Raw genomic sequence first — 23,189 nt, 5'->3', positions numbered from 1 at the left:
TTTTATAAATTGTTTTAGCTTTGTGGATAGAACAAACTCTCATTTCTCATCCATGGCAAACAAAAGTAGAACATTAAAGTGTTTAAGATCCAATCAAAGGCTCTCTGCCGAGTGGCATAATATTAAAAATAACAGAAAAATCAATTCAATTTTCTTCATTTTGAACATGATTTGTCACAAATAGCATTCTAATAGATAACACTGATTATATGTAATTTATATATACTGAGCATCACGGCTTGAACACAGTTGTCATTCTGGAACTTGACACGTACACAGGAGAACAATAAATGTCAACTGAAATATATACCAGTGAGAAAGAAATGGAATGCTGAAATCATGGTGTTGACACACTCTATACTTATAAGTGATAATATGCCGTCTAAAGTAGCCTGGGTTTTCACACAAGAACTCTTTTTTTATGTTGTCATTTAAAATATCTCCTATTTCTGAAGGTCAGGAATAAATGGCACTATTAGCATTAAAAGCTAGTAAAAAGAGAAAGCAATTTGTTATTCACTTAACAGCACATATATGAAATAGCTTCCCCCCACCCTGTGGAGGCTGAGAAGCTGCGATGAAGATGGCTGATTCCTGATGGATGACTTTCTTTGATCATACCTTGGTTGCTGTTAATGTCTTGAGTCAGTAAAATCATTAGGGAAGTATGCAGCCAGGGCCTGGGCAAGTTAGTGCCGTGAAATCAGGTGGTCTACACGACAGGGGTCTCCACTGGTCCAGCAGGGTGATGCACAGGTCTGCATCAGCAGCGTCATGGGGTTCAGGGCAATGATGTGGTCCTCAAGAGGAGCTGGAGGGATGTTCCTGCCATACGTATCTCGGCAATGGTGGCAGAGAAGTAAGACTGGAAGCCAAGCGGAGGTGTAGGGCCACCCTGGGAGGAGTCAGCCATCGAAGGCCATTTGAGTCACTTTTCACCTGCCACAGGTCCTGAATGCCAAAGGTAAAGCTCATCCACTAGGTTTCTGAGAAGCCTTCCCAGGTTCCCTGGAACTGGTCAATTTTTATCTTTCTCTTTTAAATTTGAATCAAAAACAAACAAACAAAAACCCCAAGCCAGGCACCAGTGGCTCACGTCTGTAATCCTCGCTACTCAGGAAGCTGAGATCTGAGGATCACAGTTCAAAGCTATCCCAGGCAGGAAAGTCCATGAGACGCTTATCTCCAATTAAACACCAGAACATGGGAAATGGTACTGTGGCTCAAGTGGCAGAGCACTAGCCTTGAGCTGAAGAGCTCAGGGACAGCACCCAGGCCAAGAGTTCAAGCCCCATAACTGACAAAGAAACAACAAAAAACAAACAAAAAACCAAACTACACTTCCCTTCATATTGATAAACGTCATTATAATTATCTACAATGAACAAAAATGAACTTTTAAAAAATATACATCAGCCAGGCGCCATTGGCTCATGCCTGTAATCCTAGGTATTCAGGAGGCTGAGATCTGAGGATCGCGGTTCAAAACCAGCCTGGGCAGGAAAGTCCGTGAGACTCTATCTCTAATAAACCACTTAGAAAGCTAGAAGTGGCTCAGTGTCTCAAGTGGTAGAACACTAGCCTTGAGCTGAAGAGCTGAGGGACAGTGTTCAGGCACAGAGTTCAAGCCCAATGACCGACCAAAAAAAAAAATACTTCAAAGCATTTCATAATGCAAACTAAGCTTACTGGTCAGTTAGGAGGCGTCTGAAAGGCTCTCTGGGCCAGGCTTTGCTATGTTGAGCCACATGTACCGTGAGTAGCAGCATTTTCAAATAAAACACAGACAAGCGCTCGCTTCTGTAGCCTGTGGTGTCTTCCCATCAGGCTTTTCTCACCACCAGTATATTTTGAGGCTGCACTTACGTTGGGACATTCAGGTTCATTTCTTTTCTTTGCTGAAGTTCTATCTTGGGTAACCTGATGATGCATTATTTTCTTGGTTTCATTTGTAATTCTCTGATTTCTAATGAGGCTGAATCTCACATTATTTTTGTACACTGCTATGATTTGGCTGAGGTTTTTACTAGAAAGCCCAGTCCCCAGTATAGTGATGTTAAGAGGTGGGGTGCAGGGGAAAGGGGTTAGATCATGGTAGGGGGCAGGCACTACCACTGGAAGGGATTTCTATCGGGTCCTGTGGGACTGGATTCGTTTCCATGGGGATGGATTGTTATAAATTGAGTTTGGCTTTCTTGGGTCTCTCTCGTTATTTTTTCCTCACAAGTGTCTCTGCACAACCATGCTGTGACATAGCCACGCGGCCCTCACTATATGCCGCGATCACCCTATCTAGACTATCCAACCAGCAGAATCATGAGACAAAAAGCCTTTGCTCTTTGCATGCTGCCCAGCATCAGGCATTCTGTTACAGCATTCTCTGTCTGGCTTGCCTAAGTCTGTCCATTTTTTTTTTGTATCATGGTGTCCTTTTCTTTATGCATCGTGATTACCGGTCCTCTGCTGTGTTCTTTCAGGCATCTTCTTAGATTGCAGCTTGTCTTGCCTCTTGCCTTCGGTGTCTTTATTACTCTTAAAGAATAACTCATGCCCGCTAGCCCTTCTTGATTCATTGATTGGCCGCTGATCCCATGCCAAGCACTGTACTTCTGGCTTCGCATGCCTTATCTATTTATTCCTCACTGCCACCCTGTGTGGTTGAGCTCCGAGGAGTTAAGTGGCCAGCCGAGGGAGTACAGGAACAAAGAGATAAAGCTGTGACTGAAGGCTGGCTCAGCCTTAATGCAGATCTGAGGGCTGAGCCTTCTACATGTATGAGAGTCTGCAGGAGCGAGGAGAAGGCTTGCATCATTGTAAACCCTTAGAAGGAAATGTGCTCGTGGTTCTCACCTTGGCTCTGTGTCTCCTGGGAGATTTGAGAATACTGGCACATCACTTCAGAAGTGGTGGGGTCTCTTTTAAAGCCCCACAGTGATTCTAGTATGAAGTGAGGGGCAAGGACTTCTGTGGCTTTGTCTAGGACATCTAGTAGGTCTCAGATAAGGGGTGATTTCATTACACTAGGCTAAGGTTTTAAATGCTGTATAGGGCTTCAAGAAAAGGAAATTACAAAGTACCAAGAAAAGAGAAGGAATGGAAGGAAAGAGAAAGGGAAAGGGAGAGGGAGAGGGAAAAGGAAGGGAATGGAATGGAAGGAAAAGCCCCAGGTGTTGAGTTCAAGCTCTTTAGATCCATTATGGATTGGAGATGCCTCATGAAGGGCAAACTCCTTTTACCTTTATTCTCCAAAGCTTGGTGGATAAGTCACCTGCAGTTCTCTTCAATACCAGCCATGCTGGCACTTGAAGCATGGTACAACTATGCTGGAACCTATTCTTGGTATTTGCTAAATGAAGCTATTTCCATAAGATCTGAAGTTACCACACTCCTCCCCCAGAGCCAGCAAATGACACCAATCCACTGAGTCACTGGACCCTAGAAACTAGAATGCAGTTCTGCTGAGTGCCGGTGGAAGGCTGAGCTGGAGACTAGGACGTCTCTGCTCCATGCTTCCTGAGGCCGGGTACATTCTTGAAAACTAATGGTGCAGGTTGGAGGCCGGGTCAACCTCAGAAAGGAAGGCTGGAAACCAGGCTTGGCTGCCTCACCTGGCCCTGACCAGCCTGAGCTCAGGCAGTTAGAGTCTCCTGCAAAGATGCTGGGGTATAGGCATTCAAAAAGTCTCCAGGATGGACTGGGGCTCAGGTGGGCTGGGATAGGTCTGGGATAGGTACATGTCCTAGGTCTTTCCTCTGCCTTCCCATTTCCTCTCAGGCTGAGGGATAAATGGAGGGAAACATAGAAAAGAAAACATAGTCATCACACACCAAACACATCCACCCTCATTCATAATAGATGCAAACCACAGTTGAAGGATGAGCATTTATCAAATTTGCCAAAGGTTTGACAATATACACGTTGAGAAGCGTATAGAAGTATTCTTACATTAACATTATTAGAGTAAGCCATATGAAAAGGTCAATGCTTGACATTTTTTTGTCCTGCAAAATTGGCAAGTTGACATAGTTGAACCTACTAAGTTATTTGATGGAGTATAAATTGGCACAATTGCTCCAAAGGAAAATTTGGCAATATTGATCATAAAATTCCACACACTTATTGGACAAATATGTACTATGTAGACAATATCACAAAAGGATGTAGATCACCTGGATATCTGTAATAGGAAATTTTGGAAACCTTCTGCACATCCATCAGCAGATCCCGCCCTACACGTCATGCATGTCAATCTTGAGACAATACCTAGTTTATTGTGAGTGAAGAAAGGTTAGCTGTGTGGCAGTATGTATTATGCTGTTTTGCATTTGCACTTGGATAGAAAGGGCAGGGAGGGGTTGCGGTGTGGTGTGCGGTAGGAACGTACACATGAATGTTTCTATTTCTTGGAGAAAGCATCAAGTTGCATCTGGGGTAGAACTGAGACCCTGGATGATGGGAAGGGTAGAGATTCACCCTTTTAAAGTGCTTCTTTAGCATCAGGGGTTAAACTGTGCATGGATTATCTTATTTTTGAATCTTCTCATTCTTCATGCCACAGTTGGATTTTCTTTTCTTTTCCTTTCCTTTCTTTTCTTTTCTTTTTTCTTTTTTTGGTCAGTTGTGGGGTTTATATTCAGGGCCTAGGTACTGTCCCTGAGCCTATTTGTGCTCAAGGCTAGTGCTCTCCCACTTGAGCTACAGTGCCACTTCTGGTTTTTGAGAAGTTAATTAGAATAAGAGTATCATGGGGAGTTTTCCAGCTGGGCTGGCTTCAAACATCCTCAGATCTCAGCCTCCTGAGTAGCTGGGATTACAGGTGTGAGCCACCAGCGCCAGGCTATGGCTGGATTTTTAAAAAACAGAAATCATAGTAGTTTGAAATTGTGGGAGTCAAGGGCTATTCTTATATGATGTCCATCTTGCAACCATTAGCTAACAAAAATTAAGTATGCAACTCAAATAGTGTAATTCCTTAGGCAAAGGCAAAGTTCAATAAAATAAATACCAGGAAATGGGTACTTGAAGCAGTGGGGTGGGGTAGGGTTAAGGGGAGAAGGGTAGATGAATGAAGAGGAGGAGGGGAGAATGAAGTCAAGAATTCAATGTATATCCTACAAATTAAGAAAGGCGAGGGAAGGGGTGGGTTGGGAGGGAGGAAGAGCTGACATTGATCAAGATGCATTACGTTCATAAACTGTTTTGTTAAATGGCAACTCCTTTGTACAACTTCTCAAAGATAGAAAAAGGAATAATGCCCTTTCTAAGCAGAGTAGAAATTCATTGTGTAAGGAAATAAAATATATGTACACAGGTCATATAAAGTGCTGTGAAAGAGATATGGTAGCGTGAGTATGGGGGAAGTGGCAGGGATTACGTATGGAGAACACCAAGCTGCCATAACCACAGCCCAAGTGCAGTAAAACATTTTATTACCATAGAGACAAGTGCTGTCCCAGGCTTTTAACAAGGGAGAAGAGGCTGTAAGGTATTTGCAGGCACCGTCTCTGTACTGCAAAAATTATACCTGTGGAAGAAAATAGTTCCAGCATGAGACCCATTTGCTGAGGGAAACATGATTGCTAATGAGTCAACAGTATTTTAGTAACTACTGACAGGTCCAAGTGATTCTAGGAAAACTTTCTGGACAGCACCCTCCATGGGCTCTGAATGCACCAAAAATGAACCAGCTGCAGACAAGCAAAGCTTGGAACTCAGGGACTCTTGTGGGGCTACTGCTTTGGCCTACCCATTGATTCCAAGCTTCAGCAGTGGCCCAGCTGCTGATCCAGAAAGCGTAATCTCTGTTGAATCAAGATGACAGAGGGCCCCTCATACACTTCTGGGAATGTAAAATGTGACAGCCACTTTGGAAATGATCTGACAGTTCTAAAGGTTAAACAAAGCTAGGTGCTGGTAGCCTACTTCAGTAATCATAGCTACTAAGGGAGCTGAGATCTGAGATCTCAGTCTGTCCAGTCAGTAAAGTCTTAATGAGATTCATATCTCCAATTAACCAGCAAAAACTAAAAATGAAGGTGCAGCTAAAGTGGTTGAGTGCCAGCCTTGAGCAAAAAAGCTCAGGGAGAGCACCTAGCGATGAGTTTAAGCTATAGTATCCACAGAAAAGTCAAAATAAAGGTTCAACAGTGTTATATATGATGCAGCAATTCTATGCCTTAGTATACACCCAAGAGAATAAAAACAAAGGCCCACACAGACACTTGAATACAAATGTACATGGCAATATTATTCAAAATAGTTTCAAAGCCGGGCACTGGTGGCTCACGCCTGCAATCCTAGCTACTCAGGAGGCTGAGATCTGAGGATCATGGTTCAAAGCCAGCCCGGGCAGGAAAGTCCGTGAGACTCTTATCTCCAATAAACCACTAGAAAATAGGAAGTGGCACTGTAGCTCAAGTGGTAGAGCACTCGCCTTGAGCTGAAGAACAGTGCCCAAGCCCAGAGTTCAAGCCCCATGACCGATCTCAGTCAACTGATAAATGGGCAAACAAAATATGCTACTTGCATGTAATGGTCTATTACTGAACAATGGAAACAATGAAGTACTGTTACATGCTCCTCGGAGAAACTTGAAAAGAGTGTTAAACAAAAGAAGCCAGTCACAAAAGACCACATAGCTTATGACTTCCCTTTATGTGAAATGTCCAAACTAGGAAAATCTAGAGAGAAACAAAGTAGCTTAGTGAATGTCTAGGTCTCACAGATAAGGATGCGTAGATTGAGGGATGATGATTAAAGGATCTTGGGTTTCTTTTTAAAAATCAATCAGTGATTATTACATAATTCTGAATACATTAAAAAACAGCACACTTGATGTGGGTGAGTTGTATGGTATAGGAATAATATAGATCAGTAATATTTTTTTAAATTCTAGGAAGCTGTCATTTTTAAGGGTATGCCAGGTTGAGGTAATCTTCAAGCCATAAGAGGCAAGATACTTTCACTTGCAGACATCGCTGGCTAATGGAGAATAGTATGAGCAAGTCGTCCCTTGGGATGTAACTCTTTGGTAAAAGAACCCTTACATGAAGGAAGGACTTCGGTGTTGGAGATATATAGCATGAGGTCTGTATGTCTTGTGAGTTCCAGACATCTCATGATATACTGCATTGCCAGACATTGTGACTCCTCACCCATAATGCCCTGCATTTCCAGACATCATGACTCCTCAGCTACCATCTGGCTAAGTGAGCCTCAAGGCACAGTGAGTAAGTAGAACACTAGACTGGGCATCAAAGGACCTGGCTCCTGGTCTTTGCTTTGAGTATTCAAAGCAACAGCACACCAGCTATCACATCTGATCCTTCTGACATTGCAGAGGAATCAGGATTTTGCAGTTATCAATTAACACTAGTCTTGCATCTGAACAAGGGCCTGGTGTGTGTGTGTGTGTGTGTGTGTGTGTGTGTGTGTGTGTGTGTGTGTGTTCTGCAGAGATTTGCAATCCATGATTTTCCCTCTAGCTTGCCTATGTGGTCTCAGACAAGTTGCCTGGCCCTCCAAATCTCACGTTTCTCATTCTAAAATGAGAGCAGTTGAGAGGTGACAGCAGAATTCCCTCCAGGTTGAGGTAATCTTCAAGCCATAAGAGGCAAGATCCCATTGCTTTCTGAATATCTCCTTTTGAGGTGCTGTATGTTGAAAGCAGTTGTGTTGCTTTCCAACTCCTACCACGGACCATTCTCTTCTTCAGAATGAGAAGAGTTTTCCATTGTGAGCCAAACTCCCAATATAAGCTACATCTCTGCCACAGTTTCCAAAGAAAAATCGAAATTAAATTGAGAATCACTTATAAACTGAATCTAGCAGCACCTCCATGGTCTCCATAGATTTCGAGAGGAAACCATATACCATATCTACCAATTTCTTGGATCTGTGCAGTATAACTGATGCTTTGCTCCAGTTAAGGTGACTATTGCATAAGAAAAATGATACTTGATTTTTCAAAGTAAGTCAGATGATGTGACAGAGTTGAGACAAGTATTTGGGAAGACTGATGATGGATAGACAGGAAAGTAAAGGATGGCTGGATGAGCAGGATGAGGAGGTAGATGTCTAGACAGATGGGGAAGTGGAGAAGCAGAGGTACAGAAAACGATTGAGGACTGGGCAGATGGATGGATGGTGCATGGACAGACACATAAATACACATCATCAGATGGGACGAAAGATACATACTCAGTCCTATCTCCGCTTTCCACGGTGACTTGAGAAGCCCCTAGATGGGTTCGGGAGGGCATTGGCCCATTTTTCCAGAGGAAAAAAACCTTTAGGATTTCTCCAATATTTTTGTCCTCATCAATGATATTCATGTGCCTTGCATTTGGGCTGAGGGATCCACTGAAAATATAGACAGAAAATATCCTATCAGTTGATTATATCAATATACAGGATGATAGAAATATATTGTATCTCCAAGGACTGGCTGATGTTGGCGCTCTGCCAACCCCTGGAGTGGCTCTATACACATCCAGAGGTTGCCCCAAAACAAATGTATTTTTTTTTTGCAGAAGATACTTCCAATCTCTGTTAGTTGCTCCTAGAGATACTTGATATGCACATGTGCTCTGTTTGCTAATGGACCAACTGATATAGTATCTTTTATTTAAAGATGCTTGTGATTCTGTAGATACCACGAGTTACCATATCAAATGTCAAAAATTTTTAACTCAACGTGCCAAGGCATTAAAGTCAGGGCAAGTATAAAATCGAATTCTACCACATACGTTAGCCATCCAGCACACTATTGGCCAAGCTCCTCACACATCCAGCACAAGCCAAAGGTTGAGGTTAACAGTGCAATGGACAGGTGGCCCCAGGATGTCATGTGCTGGGTGTGTGGATGGGGTACGCGCTGGTAAAGGAGTTGTCCTAGAGATGTCCTCATCAAAGGAGAAAAAACTAAGTCATGTGAATGAAAATCAACACGGAGTCAGTACATGAATCATTTTAAATACCAAATTCCCCATTCTGAGGCCCAGTTCTCGTTTGTGAAATGTGGCAATGGAATGTGAAATGTGAAAACTAACTTCCTTCTTCCCTCCCGCTTCCCTCCTTCCTTTTTTCTTTCTGACATTCCAGAATTCAGTGGTCCTCAGGAGTAGATATTTAGATTTATACAGCAATTTATACTCCTGACACTTTACCTTACTATTGAGTTTACCTGAAAATTTCATGTGGTCTTGACTGTTCATTGTTTCCATGCAAAATAATATTGATTTGTCCTCTCAGTTGCTTTTGCCCAGACAGTATAACAGATATTTTATATCTCCAACCTGTCCAAAGAAAATACAACCAGCTCAATGATCTTACCTTGCTGAACAAAATGACCCCAATGGAGACACTGTTTTACTGAGCTCTAAATGCCCCATGAGATTGGAGACATCTGACTAATGGGTTTCCTTCCATGGACTTGGAGATCCTGGGTTGAGATGAAGACATTTAGAGGACAGGAGACGCTATGGTTCAGCCCAATGTTCCAATGATGAAGGGCAGCCTGGCACTATACACATCCCTCTTATGAACACATGAGGCAAAGGACTCCTGGGTCCCTCCAAACCCATATGCTGAAATCCTACCAATGGGATAATAGTAGGGAGAGGAAACTTTGCAACACAACTAGGTCACCATCGTGGATGAGATTAGTACCCATATAAAAGGGAGCCCAAAGGTCTCTCTTGCCCTGCCCTGCATGCTGAAGAAGAAGATAACAAGAAGACAGCAGTATTTACCAGAAACTGACCATTCTGACATGCTTACCTCAGATTCTAGGCCTCCAGAACTAGGAGGAAATAAACACTGTTGTTTATGTCATCCAGTCTAGGGTATATGGTCATAGCCTGAACGGACCAGGACACAAGTCTTAGTCACTTGCCTTGCCACTTGATTTGCTCTAAAGAGGCTTTCTCTTCCTTACATAGAACTATAGTTTCTGCCTATTTCAGTGGTTATAACATAGCACTTAACCTATAGCATAGGTTGGTTAATTTCCAGATGGTGGGCATTGAGATTTTCTCCTCAGCCTTTTGCTATAATGCTACAAGTGAGTATCATAGAGCAACTGCTATGTACACATGCATGGAATATTCTGAGAAGCAAGGGTGTCTGGGTTAAAAGAATGTATGTAAGAAAACTCAGGGCCTAGGCATTATTTCTGAGCTTTTTGTTTAAGGCTAGCTCTCTAACACTTGAGCTGTAGCTCAATTCTGGTGTGTGTGTGTGTGTGTGTGTGTGTGTGTGTGTGTGTCTGTGTCTATGTCTGTGTCTGTGTGTGTATGTTTAATTGGAGACAAGAGTCTCCACAGACTTTGCCTAGACTGTCTTCAAACTATGATCCTCAGATCCTTCTGAGTAGCTAGGATTACAGGCATGTGCCACCAGCACCTGGTTTGCAAAATATTTTTAAATAAATATTTTAAACTATATTTTTAAAATGAGATTATTTTTAAAAATTTAAATGATTAAAAAATTTTGTTCTTAAAAATTATTTTTGAAAACTTAAACCACTCTTGGAAAGTCAGATAGCTCCTTGACCTCATCCCACATCCAAAATGCATGATGGGAAAGGCTACTTTGTGATTTGGACATTGTCAGAGGCTTGTTTTTGAGCGATGGTCTTGCTAAATTTTGCCTAGGCTGGTCATAAATAATAGTCTTCTTATTTCCTGTTTTGTATTTTTAAAATGAGAAACTGGGCAATAATAACCACAGTAAGTGTGTGTGTGTGTGTGTGTGTGTGTGTGTGTGTGTGTGTGTGTCGTGCACGCAGGCTGGAAGCCTAGTGTCACAGATGCTCATCATTTGTTGACTTCATGTCTTACAATGACATTGCCTCAGCTGCCTTCTCATCTATTAATAGCTGCAACCCCTCTACCTTACGCGAGTGCACACATACCCAGCCCACTGTCCTTCCGCTATGCTGTTCATCAGGATTTTCAAGGTAAACATAAGAGCCCAGGCAAGTACCATGCTGCTCTCCTTACATTACAGTGAAAGTTGATTGGACTTGAGTTTTTGTCAAATACTACCAAAGCGCTGGACTAGTAAGGTTCCTACTCTCCAAAAATCACTTGCAAGATTTTTTTAAGTAAAACAGAAACTTACTAGTAAAGTCATTACGATCGCCTGTGTTCAGATAAAAGGTCTGATGCACAGCAGCAGTCTTGGCATCAAATTGGTCAGCATAGTGTCCCATTCTAGGGCATCCTTTGGTTGGACAAGGGAAACAGCCATTCTAGTGGGAAAAAACAACCTTAGTAATAGGTCTTTACCTCAGTCAAAGTTACTGATCTCTTGCTGTCTCTGTCTCTCTTTATCTATATACCTGTCATCTATGTATTTGTATGCATGTATATAAGTATGTATGTATGTATCATGTATGTATATGCATGTATCCACTCATCCATGTCTCATCCATATTCTAATCTCCTATCCATTCTACTATGCATGCCTGCTTATCCCTACCTATTTGTTAATGGGCCCACAGTCCAGCCTCACAACAGGGGATGGAACTTTGTAGGCTCCACACAGTCTACAACAAATTATGTTGGATACACAGATTATAGGAGGGAAATACTAAAATGAAAAGATGAAAGGGGAACACAGGCAATGTAATGAGGTAGAAGTAAATAGGAAAGATAGCAATTCACTTCAAAAGAAGAGAGGAAAGGAAGATCCATGCTCAGCCCCATTTTAATGTCAGCTATTTCTCTACTTGGTCCCAGCAAGTATGCCCTTAATGGTAATTCATTAAGTGGTGTTCAATTCAGGTGAGAGCTTTATAACACAATGGCACTACCCTCTTTTCTGACCTTATACTACCTCCAAAACACATGGCACACAGAACTATTTTGTGATTTGTGAAGCACCAGGGTGTTGGAGACCACATCACGGCTCAGTTCCAACAGCAGCCAACGCTACTCAGAGATGTTGGGGATCACAGATGAGGTCCTTCCCACCATCTCTCTTTCTTTTTCTCTTTTTTCTTCTTTTTCTTTCTCCTCCCTCCCTCCCTCCTTCCCTTCTTCCTTCCTTCCTTCCTTTCTTCCTCCATCCCTCCCTCTTTTCCTTTTTTCCTTCCTTCTTTCCTTCCTTCCTTCCTCCTTTTTTCCTTACTTGAGACCAGCACTCAAACTTTTTATCTGACCAGCACTGAAAGTTGCTTTCACTCATTGGCTAAGGCTCTACTACCTGAGCTATGTCTTTGAGAAAAAAATATTTGAAATATCAGAGTTTTACCAACTCCAGTGCAGTTAAGATCATCAGTAGAAAAGCAACCTTTTACTAAGCTTAATGCTGAAAAACAATATTACCTATATAACCTACAGGGGAACAAAGTTCTTTTTATATAACACACATCTGGCTCAGGAACCAAAATTTATGTTATCAAATAATGGACAATATGCTATTAAATGATACACTGAGAAGCACTTAACATCACCTATTGGTTCATAAAGACTAATTTCACCAAATACCTGACTTGGAATTCTCATAAGTATCTATGTCCTGTAAGACCAAGAACAAATAGAAAACACTTCCAGAGTTATTGAGATTGAAGAGACAAGACATTAAATGCAGTACAAGGAAAAGAGAGAGGAAAAAAGAAAGGAAAAAGGAAGGAAGGCAGGAAGGAAGGGAGGAAGGGATGGAGGGAGGGAAGAATGCATGACAGCTGGCAGTCAGATACAGTTTTAGATAGTATTTGGATGATTGGAGATGCTGAATACAGACTATGTATTAGAAAATATTAGTGCATCAGCAGGGCACTGGTGGCTCACACCTGTATGCCTAGGTAATGGGAGGCTGAGATTGGAAGACTGTAGTTCCAGGCCAGTTGGAGGAGAAAGGTCCAGGAGACTACATCTCATAGAAGAAGCTCGCTGTGGTAGTGCGTGTCTGTCACCCAGCTTTGATGAAAAGTAAGAAAATAGGAGGGTAGCTATCCAGGCAGGAAGTGAGACCTTATATCAGAAACAGCCAGCTCAAGAAAGAACTAGAGCTCCTGCCTAGAAAGTTTGAGGCCCTGAGTTCAACCCCCAGTTCCACAACAACAACAACGAGGATATACCAAAGCTAAATTTCTTGAATGCTCTTCTATTGAAGAATAGTCTTATTCTTAGGAGATTAATGTTGAAGTATTTATGAGTAAAGTGTCCCAACATTTTTACTTTTGCAGAATTTAGGAACAGCATACACATGCAGGCAACCTATATGAAATGCTCACAACCGGTGTTTGTAAGCACCCACTGATAAGTGGAAACAGAATTCACGCGCTCTTCTTTCAGTCTCTGTATATTAGGACAATGAACATTAATGAAAAAGCTGGAGACCTGAGAAGAGGGCTAGCACAGCTAGCTCTGTAGGGTCCCCCCACACCCTCTGGTCTCTCTACTCTCCAGGAAGAAACCTCTGGAAATCTCAGCATCTCCAAGGCCACCACTAGTTCCTGAAGCCACATGCATCTCTTTGTTCTATTCTAAGCCACAGGGATAAAGCATGACAGCTTCAGGGGCCTGTGTGACCTACCTTTTTGAACTCATTGTATGAGGTGCAGGGGTAGCCCAGGAAGTCATCGGGGTTGAGGATACTGCTGGCGTAATACTTGTAGCTTCGTAGGTGGTTGCAAGCTGCTAAGTCATCTAATCCTGGGAAAGCAAAGACCATGGGAAGTGGAGGCGGCCTTTCACCCCTAAAGTGGGAACCACCGGACAGAGTGGGGAATCACTTCCACACTTCATGGGTGAGTGTGGTACCCAACATGGGGCATTTTCTGAGAAGGAAACTCAGAGCTGGGAAACAACTGGGGAGTGACAAGTCCGTGCTCATAGGGCCAGACATACAACCCCTGAGCCAGTCATTTCTGGATTTTACTGCTCAGGCTAAGCAATCCCTCCTCTTTACTATGCTGAGCATAAAGCATCTCTGGCTACTCTTTTCGTTGCATTTTATTTACCACCTTTTGCTTTAAACCAGTGATCTTCTCCCTGCCACCCCATTTCCTGAGCTACTTGGTACAAAGCTTGACATGGAATAGTCCACAGTGACTGGGGACACTCCTGGGGACCAGTTGTGGGGGAACCGGCAGGCAGGCCTTATATACCTCCTCTTGAGAAAAGAAGGTTCTCCTTTCTGGTCAGCATGGATTCTCTCTCCCAGCTCATAGTTCTGCTGGGTCCATAGCCTAGTGCCCTCCAACCAAGCCAGCTGGCTTCCGAATGCCCATACTAGTGCTTGTCATAAGACAACAGAACTTGTTTTACACTTAATTGTTTCTTTCATCCAAAATTGCTGCCCAGGGACTCCATAACAGAAGAGAAAGTGGATTTAATTGTCCCCAGGCCCCAGGGCCTGAGTGACTGGAACTTGACACAATAGGAATCCACTTCAGCACTTATGGGCCTGTTCACTCTAAATTGCTTCTTTAATTAAATTTGGATCTGTTCCTATTATGTGTGTCTGGCTCACCGTTTTGGGGAGGGAGCAGTTATTATTGAGATTCTGGGCTCCTTCAGGCTGAGCACAATGGTCATGTCCTTCCAGGAGGTTGCTAGTGCGAGGACAAGAGGTCCAAGGCTGTTTATTTGACTGTAGACACTGGATGGAACTTTATCTACTCCGCTTGCTGACACCAAGCACATGAAATATCACAAGCAACAAAGTATACTTAGTACCTGCTGTAGGCCAGGCCCTGAGCAGAGTACTCACATAGTCCTCAGCTATGGGAAACTTCTAATTCAGAAAGATAATGACAGATAAAATGACTTCCAGTTGTCAATGGCTCACACCTGTATTCCTACCTACTCAGGAGGCTGAGATTTGAGGATTCTGGTTTGAAGCTAGCCTGGGCAGACAAATCCAAGAGACCCTTATCTCTAACTAACCACCAAAAAACTAGCAGTGGGGCTGGGAAGATGGCTTAGTGGTAGAGTACTTGCCTTGCATGCATGAGGCCCTGGGTTCAATTCCTTAGCACAACATAAGCACAAAAAGCTGAAAGTGGTGCTATGGCTCAAGTGGTAGAGCGCTAGCCTTGAGTTGAAGGGCTGAGGAACAGTGCCCAGGCCCAGAGTTCAGGTCCCACAACTGACCAAAAAATAAAAAGCTAGAAGTGGAGCTGTGGCTCAAATGGTAGAATGCCCTTAGTTCAAGCCACAGAACTAGTACACACACACACACACACACACACACACACACACGTACAAATGATTACTGACCAGTGAGGCCTGGTATCAGGGTAAGGACAAGAAGAATAACCAAAGGCCAGACAGGGAATGACTGGGAGGTCACTAATGTCTAGGGTATAAATCCTTCTCTCTAAATGAATAGAAAGATACACATACCTCACCAGGAGACACTCTGGGCCCTCAGACCTCCAGGGCTTCCCTGGTTCCCTACCACCCCAGCTACAACCCCCAGAGCATACCTCTCCTCTGCCTTCGTATCAGCTCAGTGTCCTTCCAAGACTAGGTAGGACTCACACCAGAAGCAGCAAAGAAGTCAAAGACTCCACTGTGTGGTTGTTCAAGGAGCAGGTGGGGTGGCCAAAGTCATAACTGGGCATTTGCCAGGGCTTCCATTTAGCGCCATCCTGACAGTAGGAGGAGACAGCACATAGGCTGGGGCATGAGGCCAGGGCCTTACACAGGGCCTCAGCCAGAGCAGCCTTAGACCAGTGATGTAGCTTTTCTGATTCTCAGTTTTTGTATCTCTAAAATGGCACTAGCTAAAAGAAGTATCTCACAGCACTGGTATGAAAATAGCTGGTGTGGAACAAGTACTCTATAAATGGTAGCCAGAACCATACATTCTGCTTTCACTTCAAACACAAGCAGTCAGTGCTTTGTTTCATCCATTTCCATACCTTCCCATATTTGATTTAGGTCCATGAAGCTTAAAATGGGCCATTTCTTACATCCTGGCATATTCACTCCTCCATTTGGAAAAAAATCCAGATGGCCCAGTTTTTGCTTCATTCCAAAATCTGAAACATTTGAAGCAGAGATAAGCAGAAGGTCAGTAGTCTCAAAGTTAGATGCTGGATACAGTGAATGTCCGACTCATTCTAACAAGAGTGTCTGCTTGGCAAATTTGTCCCTTAGCCCAGCCACCACAACCTCTATCTATGTAGAAAGTTCTCAGAGATTGGAGCCTGGCAGGACAATGAGGGAGGCAGGGCACAGGGAGTGCATACATCTGTCTGTCTTGAAGAGGCTCTGGGTAGTACCAATATGACCAGATACCATAAGCAGGCATGGGTAAGGTTCAATTTTATTATTTTACTCATTTAAAAAGGTTAGTGTCTATTCAATATTGTTATAGTGAGATCACACAGCATTTTATTGCCCTAGGAAGAGGCACAGTGTCACAACTTGGAGCTTTGTTTGTTGAAGCACGTGGATCTGTTATCAGATCTTCAATCTACTAACAAAGATCTCTTTGTGATTTTGAGCAACTCTTTAACCGTACTGTTAGTTCCTCAGATGTGAAAGTGATATCTATTGTATTAGGGTATTCCAATGAGTTAAAATATATTTAGTGCATGGTAAAAACTTGATAAGATATCATTATCCATTATTATTATGAAAAACATGCCCTCTAATTGGCAAGTCTCTCGAGTGGTATATAAGAAGATACTGAAAGAACATCAACTTTACAAGAATTAAATGATGGATATATTTAGTCTACCACATGGCAAGTTGTCAACAAAGCTATGACAAAACAAAATAAAAAACATCCTTCAAAACGTACATTGAAATCTTAAATGTAGTTCAAATAATGAACTTACCAGTTCGGATCTTGGTAGACTAGGGAAAAAAAATGCAGGATTGAAGACTAATTGATCACCAATGTAGAAGGGGCCCCAGGCTGAGACCACCAGCATTATATTGACTGTTACATTTACACTAGCTGGTTGCCAAACCATTCCGGTAGTCAACATTTTGAGCCTCTCCGCAGTTTATGTGTGTGATGAGGTGGGACCACCAAGGCCATTAGTCATAGCCTTGGTCACTAGGAGGTGGGACTGAGAAACTCACTCATTAGGAAGGATCTGGCATCAGGTGCGTCCAGTTGAACCTCCTCAGGTATGATCTCAATAGCTGATCGATCCCACCCTAACCCTGAAAAGGAAGAGGTAGACCAGTTGTACCCTGAGAATGATCACCTCTGCAGACTAGTAAGGGGTCCCCAGGCTGAGACCACCAGCATTATATTGACTGTTACATTTCCATTGGCTAGTAGCCAAGCCATTCCAGTAGTCAACCATTTTGAGTAGCCCCTCTGCAGTTTACAAGTGTGATAGGGGTTGGACTACCTGGACCCAAGTCATAGCCTTGGTTGCTAGGAGGTGGGACCGAGGAACTCACAAGTACCAGTAATATCTGTGTGAATCACATCCACAAACATGGCATCTGATGGGTCCAGTCGAACCTCCTCAGGTGTGTCCTTAAAACATGGCTCTGCTGGATCCAGCCCTGAAAAGGAAGAGGTAGACCAGTTGTACCTTGGGTCCCAGGTGCAAGTTTTACACTCCCAGATGGAATGCAAGGATTTCTTGGCTAAGGACCTTATAGCATAGTGACTGTGGTTCTGCAAATGGTATCTGCTTGGGAAAGAAGAGGCCAGGAAAGAATGGCTGGGAAGGAGGGTACTGGCTGTTAAAGATAAGGAGCATTTGGAATTGCTAATATCTTACTCTCCATGAAGGATCTGGGTGGAGTCCTTGCATCTCATTTTCTTTCGCCTGTCTAACCATCTGCACCCATGTTATCATCTGGGCACTGTTCTTAGAGGCTAGACGTTCTTGGCCTTTGTGTCTTTTCTCACAGTGTCTTTCTTTCAGCTTTTATCCCCCCCTCCCCCGCCCTGCACCTCCCAGGCTACCTCCTCATAGGGAATTTAATTTCTCCCTTGTCAGCCCATCCTAGCCACTGTATTATTTGGCACTTACTGAACCTACTTTGATATTTGTTTGCCTGCTTCATTTTCTGCTTCCTGGAGTAGACAGTGTCTTTCCTTAAGTTTGGCTATGCCCCATGTATCTTCACAGAGGAGCAGGGCTGAGGAGTGTGGCCCACATGCTAATGACTCATATTCTCACCTGGGCTTGGCAAGGTTAAATATCTCTCTTCATCCAGAAAGTGGGAGTAAGGTCATGTCTCTTACAGGACTGTTGTGAAAACCTCATGGGAGGATCGCTGCACCACTGTGAACAGTATGTTACCCCATTATTCCTCCCTCCACCACCCCTCTCCCCAGAGCCTCCAGCAAGGGGCCACTCCTTGAACCTTAAAACAAATGTTGCCAAAGTTACATATTGATGTGGCCACAGGTGGACAGTTATGAATATGTTTTTCATGATTCAGTCTGTCTAGTGATTCATTCATTCAGTCAGTTTTCCCTGAGCTCTTCTTAGGTGGCAGATCTCAGTCATTTTCAGTTTTTGCTTGTGACTAAGAGAGCGAAAACATTCACTTAGACTTTTTTTTGGTTAACATTGCCATATTCTACTAGTAATAACCCGAAGTCAGGTTTAATGTGATAGTTGTATCTTTCTTGCTTTATGAATGATGTGGTTTATGATTGTCTATTTTCTAGGGCAACTTAAGATACACAGACAATTATAACTGCAAGTCCGGGCATCACCTAAAAATCAGCGCCGGGATGCGCATGCGTCTAGGCGTCCACCTTCAGGACCCTAGGCCTTGGAAGCAGGGTGAACCTTACCTGTGATCCTGCCCAGGCTGCCATTCAGCCTCTTGCCTGCCTCGGCCGCCACGTGCGCTCCCAGGCTGTGGCCGATGAGGTGAACGTCCTCCGGGTTGTACCCCATACCGGTCTGCGGAGAGAGGGCGCGTCTGGGCCGAGGGAGGCTGGAGTCTCAGGCCCCGAGAGGGCGGGCGGGGCTGCGGGCCTCCGGACTCTTGCACGGGGCAACAGTGCTGACCAGTGGCCGCCTGGATCAACTGCAGGGCGCCGGGCCGGCCGCGCATGCGCGTAGGGGTGGGGAGGGAACTGTTTGGGAGGTCGCAGGTCCTAGGCACTGGCTGTGCCAAACCCACCGTGGGGAAAGAGGGGTGGACAGTCTCCCCCCGGGCTGAGAGAGGATGAAGCCCTCTCTTGCAGTGAGAACTACTCTTAATCCCCAGACCAGCCTTGCAAGGAAGGGCTTCTTTCCAAAGGGAAACTGAGGCTTGAGGCCAGTGTGCCCCATACCCTAAGATTGGAAATGAAGGAAGGTTGAAGCTTCATCCGGGGTTTATAAGAGCCTGAGCGACTTGACCCGCAGCCCCGCCCACCCGGCCCCCCTGCCTCCGGGTCTCTGAGCGCAAGGTGGCACCCCCCTGCCTCCCCCAGATGTGGCCCAGGCAGGGTTGGTTTACCAGCACTTGGACTAGAAGAGCGATCTCGGCGCCCACCACCTGAGTGTTGTATACCGCTTGGGGGTAAGACGGAATCTGAGACCCACGCCTCCAGTCCACACAGATGCAGTTCACCTGCTCCACCTTAAACATGTTCTAAAGGAAGATGAAGCAGGGAGACGGAAAAACCAATCAATTCCAGGAGGAGGTCCCAAGTGGCACACCCCAGGGACAGGCTGGCCATCAAACCCCTGGTTAGTGTGTGAGGGTTAGTGTTCCCCTGACCCTGGTAACTGGATCCTCAGCCAGTCACTGTGAGCTGGGTGTTCTCATTCTACTGTATACACGAGGAAACGGAGGCCTGGCCTCAGGTCTCACACGTGGTTAATGACATGACCAGGTCAAAAAGGTCACTTAACAGCTAGGTGGCTCACACCTACAATCCTAGCTACTTAGGAGGATGAGATCGGGGACCATGGTGGAAGTTAGCCAAAGCAGAGGAAAGACTCTTAACTGTAATGAGCCACCAAAAAGCCAGACGTGGAGATGTGACAGTGCCCAGGTCAAGTCCCAGTACCAGCAGAAGCGTGCACACACACACACACACACACACACACACACACACACACACACACACAGAGTCACTTACAAGAACGAGTGAGAGCAGACTGACTCCTGTTCCCAAAATTTTCAAATTCAGTTCCTCACAGTTGCACTAGTGGCATTTCAGGGGCTCACTAATCACATGTGGTGGCTTCTGATTGGACAGCACAGATATGGGACATTTCTGTCATTGAGAGCACTCTATGGGACGGTGATAAAATTCTTTTTTAAAATGACCCAGAGGGGTTTTATATCATCCATCAGCAACACCACTATCCAGACAGTGTGGAGTCTCCACCTCTGAGTCTTGCTGACTGAACTCTGGGTCTCTTCAGCCTAGAAGGAGATGGATGGCTGGGAGATTGGTTGGTAAGGAGTATTTGCAAGGGATGTCATTGATGGGCAGGCTTGCTTTGGTGGTTTTACTCTCTCCCTGGAGTATTTCCTTTCCTGGTCTCGGGGTGTTTGAACCTGGTATTGGAACTAGCCAGGAGCTGATCGCCTCCAGAAGTGGCTAGGTGAAGGGGACACCTACCTTGCACATGTCTGACAGCCACTTCTTCCCTCCCTTGTCTAAGAAGCCGTGGATGATGAAGCGTGTCATGCGGTTGAATTGGAACTTTGAGGCCTCTATGGTGGTTGCATCAGTGCTAGTGATCAGCTGGTTAAATTACAGAAATTGAATTTAATGTTGGCCTTTCTAAGTTGCGAACCTGTTAGAGCCACTTCTAAGTTCAGTGTTAAAAAACTGAGTCACACAGGACACAGTTCCTGACCTGAAGTCACAAAGAATTCAGAAAGAAGTTGACTATGTTCATGAACCTCTAAGTAAAGTCTAGAATTTCTTTAACCTGAAACAATACAATTAGCAACACCTGTAAGTTGAAATCGGAAACATTGCATGTCACATTCTAGTTGGTGAAAAAAAATCTCCAAGTGTCATTTATGCTATTAGTATTTTAATTTAGGATAGTTATTTGATCAACTCTTAGATCTTGCTATTCAGTGGGATGATAAAGCAGCACATATAAATGTGTCTCATATTTAGAGATATTTTAACATTCGGATAGCTTGTCCAATGCAATTGATTTCTACCATTTATGCACTTGGCAATATTGTCCTGAGAAGGGACCCTTAGACTTCCTCAGGAGGCTAAAGAGGTCTCCAGCATGGGGATGGTGGAGAACCCTTGGGCAAAAGTAGTAGATTGAAGGGAGATGGAGCTGAGGAGCCCTGAAAGTTTAAGGGACTTCACCTCCACATGTCTGTTCAGTACCCTTCCACCAAGCATCAGGACACAATGTCCAACGGTCACACAACAACTATGTTCCTGCAGACTTTAGGATGCTACATCAGAAGTAGGTTTGTCACATAGGATCGTCCCACACTAGGTTACTTAGGGACTCTGTCAGGGACTACAGCTTGAGCTGCCTGAATTGTTCAAAACTGTGTCCTGGAAGCCATAGCCCAGTCACTTCTGACCACCAGGAACAAGCTTTCCCTGCTTCTCCTGGCTGGCTTTCACTTTGAAAGTTGCTCCAAGGGACTGCCCTCCCCCTTTATTTCTTTTCTGGCTCACCAGCCCTCTCCTCTGTCTCTCATCTAGCTCCTCAGGAAGCTATATGCCTCATCAACCTCAATCTGAGTCAAGGGGCTTGACCTTCAACCACTGCCTAGTAAAGAAAGAGACAGGACTCCTCAGAGATACGCCTGGGCTTTTTCATGAATGCTACTCTCCCTCCCTTTTAGCTTGCCCAATGCTGGGGTGGTCCTGAGGATCAAAACATCAGATGTTTGTTTCTGGGTTGGCATCCACAAATGTCTTTAGATACTCAGGTTTAACGGGGAAAAAGTTCCAAAGCTTTGAATTATGACCTAGGCAGCCAAGTGATGGCTCTAGTGTGGGCCCAAACCTTCCCACCATACAGTCAATCCAAGCTTGCTCTTACTTCATGTTTGTCCGGATTTTCGTTTGTGTACAGGAAAAACTGGGTATCAATACGCTCAGGACAGAAGGGACGTTTCTTCGACAAATGGGTTTCAATAATCAGTGGGCATAGTTTGTCAACAGAAAAAGGGCCAAGACGTTCAAGGCAGGTTTCTTTTCCTGGGACAGACAAAAACACAAACAGGACCCATGTGAGGTTCTGGAGTGGAATAATGTCATCTCCATGCAGAGAGACTGTTCAGGATGGAGACAGGACTGGCCAAGGTGCCCCCCATTTGCCCATCTTTCTGTGGTGATAAGAATTATCATCAGAGTGCAACAATGAGAAGTACAAGTTGTCATGTCCAAAACGAGCTTTACAACGTCGGTGGGGGGGGGGTGGGAGTGGGGGGGAGGGGGAAAGGAGAAAGAGGGGGGGGGGGGGGGGGGGGGAGGCTGGGAAGGGATGGGAAGGGTAAACAAAGGAGGAGGCTGCAATGCTTGGTAAGAAATGTACGCATTATCCTGCCCATGCAATTGTAACCCCTCTGTATAGTATGTTCACAAATAAAATAAAATTAAATTAAAAAAAAGAATTATCATCAGAGGCTAAAGATGGCTATTCTATACATGTACTCCCAGGCCCCTCCCCAGAGCATCTGTGATTTCAGAGGATCTGTGTCTTCATAAGAGCCCTTATCACTAGGCAAGTTTGGGCATTGCTGTTCTGCCACCTGCTGCTGGAATCGGATGGTGCAGAGAGCTCCAGTTCTCACAAACATCATCAAATACCAACTAGTTGCCAACTACCTGACACAGAGATGCTATTGATTCATCTTGGCATCTCCATGACATCCAGCCCACACCATCACTTTCTCCCCAGAGGGGTGATGACAGCATCCTCACCTCTGGTGGTGGCCAGCAGGAGGAGGCCGATGGTACAGAAGGGCAGCATCTGTATGGATGAAGATAGACACACATACTGAACAACCACAGGCACAGGTGCAAGCTTGGCAGGGGCAGAACTCAGACAGGCCAGGCACCTGGAGAATGTCCAGGAGGCTGAGAAAACAGAGGCTCTGTGGCCTGAGCCACACAAGACCTTACCTTTGGGGCGGGAACCTGAAGACTGAGGTCTCCCAAGGTTTAGGGGATTGGAGTCTCAGCACTACCCTGGGACCCTAGGCTCAGAGTATTTCCCTGCAGTGACTTCCTCCCCCTGCCCTCTTCTCCTGCAGCCAGCACTGCCCCAGCCCTCCCTATCCAGGAAGCACCATGAC

General features: G+C 44.5%; 1 protein-coding gene across 2 annotated transcripts; it reads right to left on the bottom strand.

The window, feature by feature from the left end:
- Positions 1-5,407: 5,407 nt before the first annotated feature.
- LOC105986644 (pancreatic lipase-related protein 2-like) lies at positions 5,408-22,864 on the bottom strand. 2 transcript variants are annotated; one of them, XM_013017662.1, is made up of 13 exons: positions 22,816-22,864; positions 21,932-22,089; positions 20,518-20,643; positions 19,401-19,535; positions 18,745-18,856; positions 17,385-17,492; positions 17,055-17,138; positions 15,881-16,000; positions 13,546-13,664; positions 11,125-11,254; positions 9,185-9,296; positions 8,200-8,361; positions 5,408-5,524 (listed from the first exon to the last, which is right to left on the bottom strand). In XM_013017662.1, exons 1-13 carry the CDS (start codon positions 22,862-22,864, stop codon positions 5,461-5,463), a joined length of 1,479 nt encoding a protein of 492 aa, XP_012873116.1. In that variant the 3' UTR covers positions 5,408-5,460. The 2 variants fall into 2 exon arrangements, with proteins under 2 accessions (XP_012873116.1, XP_012873117.1); XM_013017663.1 differs by having other exon boundaries at positions 17,391-17,492.
- Positions 22,865-23,189: the final 325 nt, after the last annotated feature.

This window comes from Dipodomys ordii, unplaced genomic scaffold, assembly GCF_000151885.1.
Source record: "Dipodomys ordii isolate 6190 unplaced genomic scaffold, Dord_2.0 Scaffold36, whole genome shotgun sequence".
Classification (NCBI taxonomy): Eukaryota; Metazoa; Chordata; class Mammalia; order Rodentia; family Heteromyidae; genus Dipodomys; species Dipodomys ordii.
The sequence above is the reverse complement of the archived record's forward strand: the minus strand, read 5'-3'. Positions and strand labels throughout refer to the sequence as shown.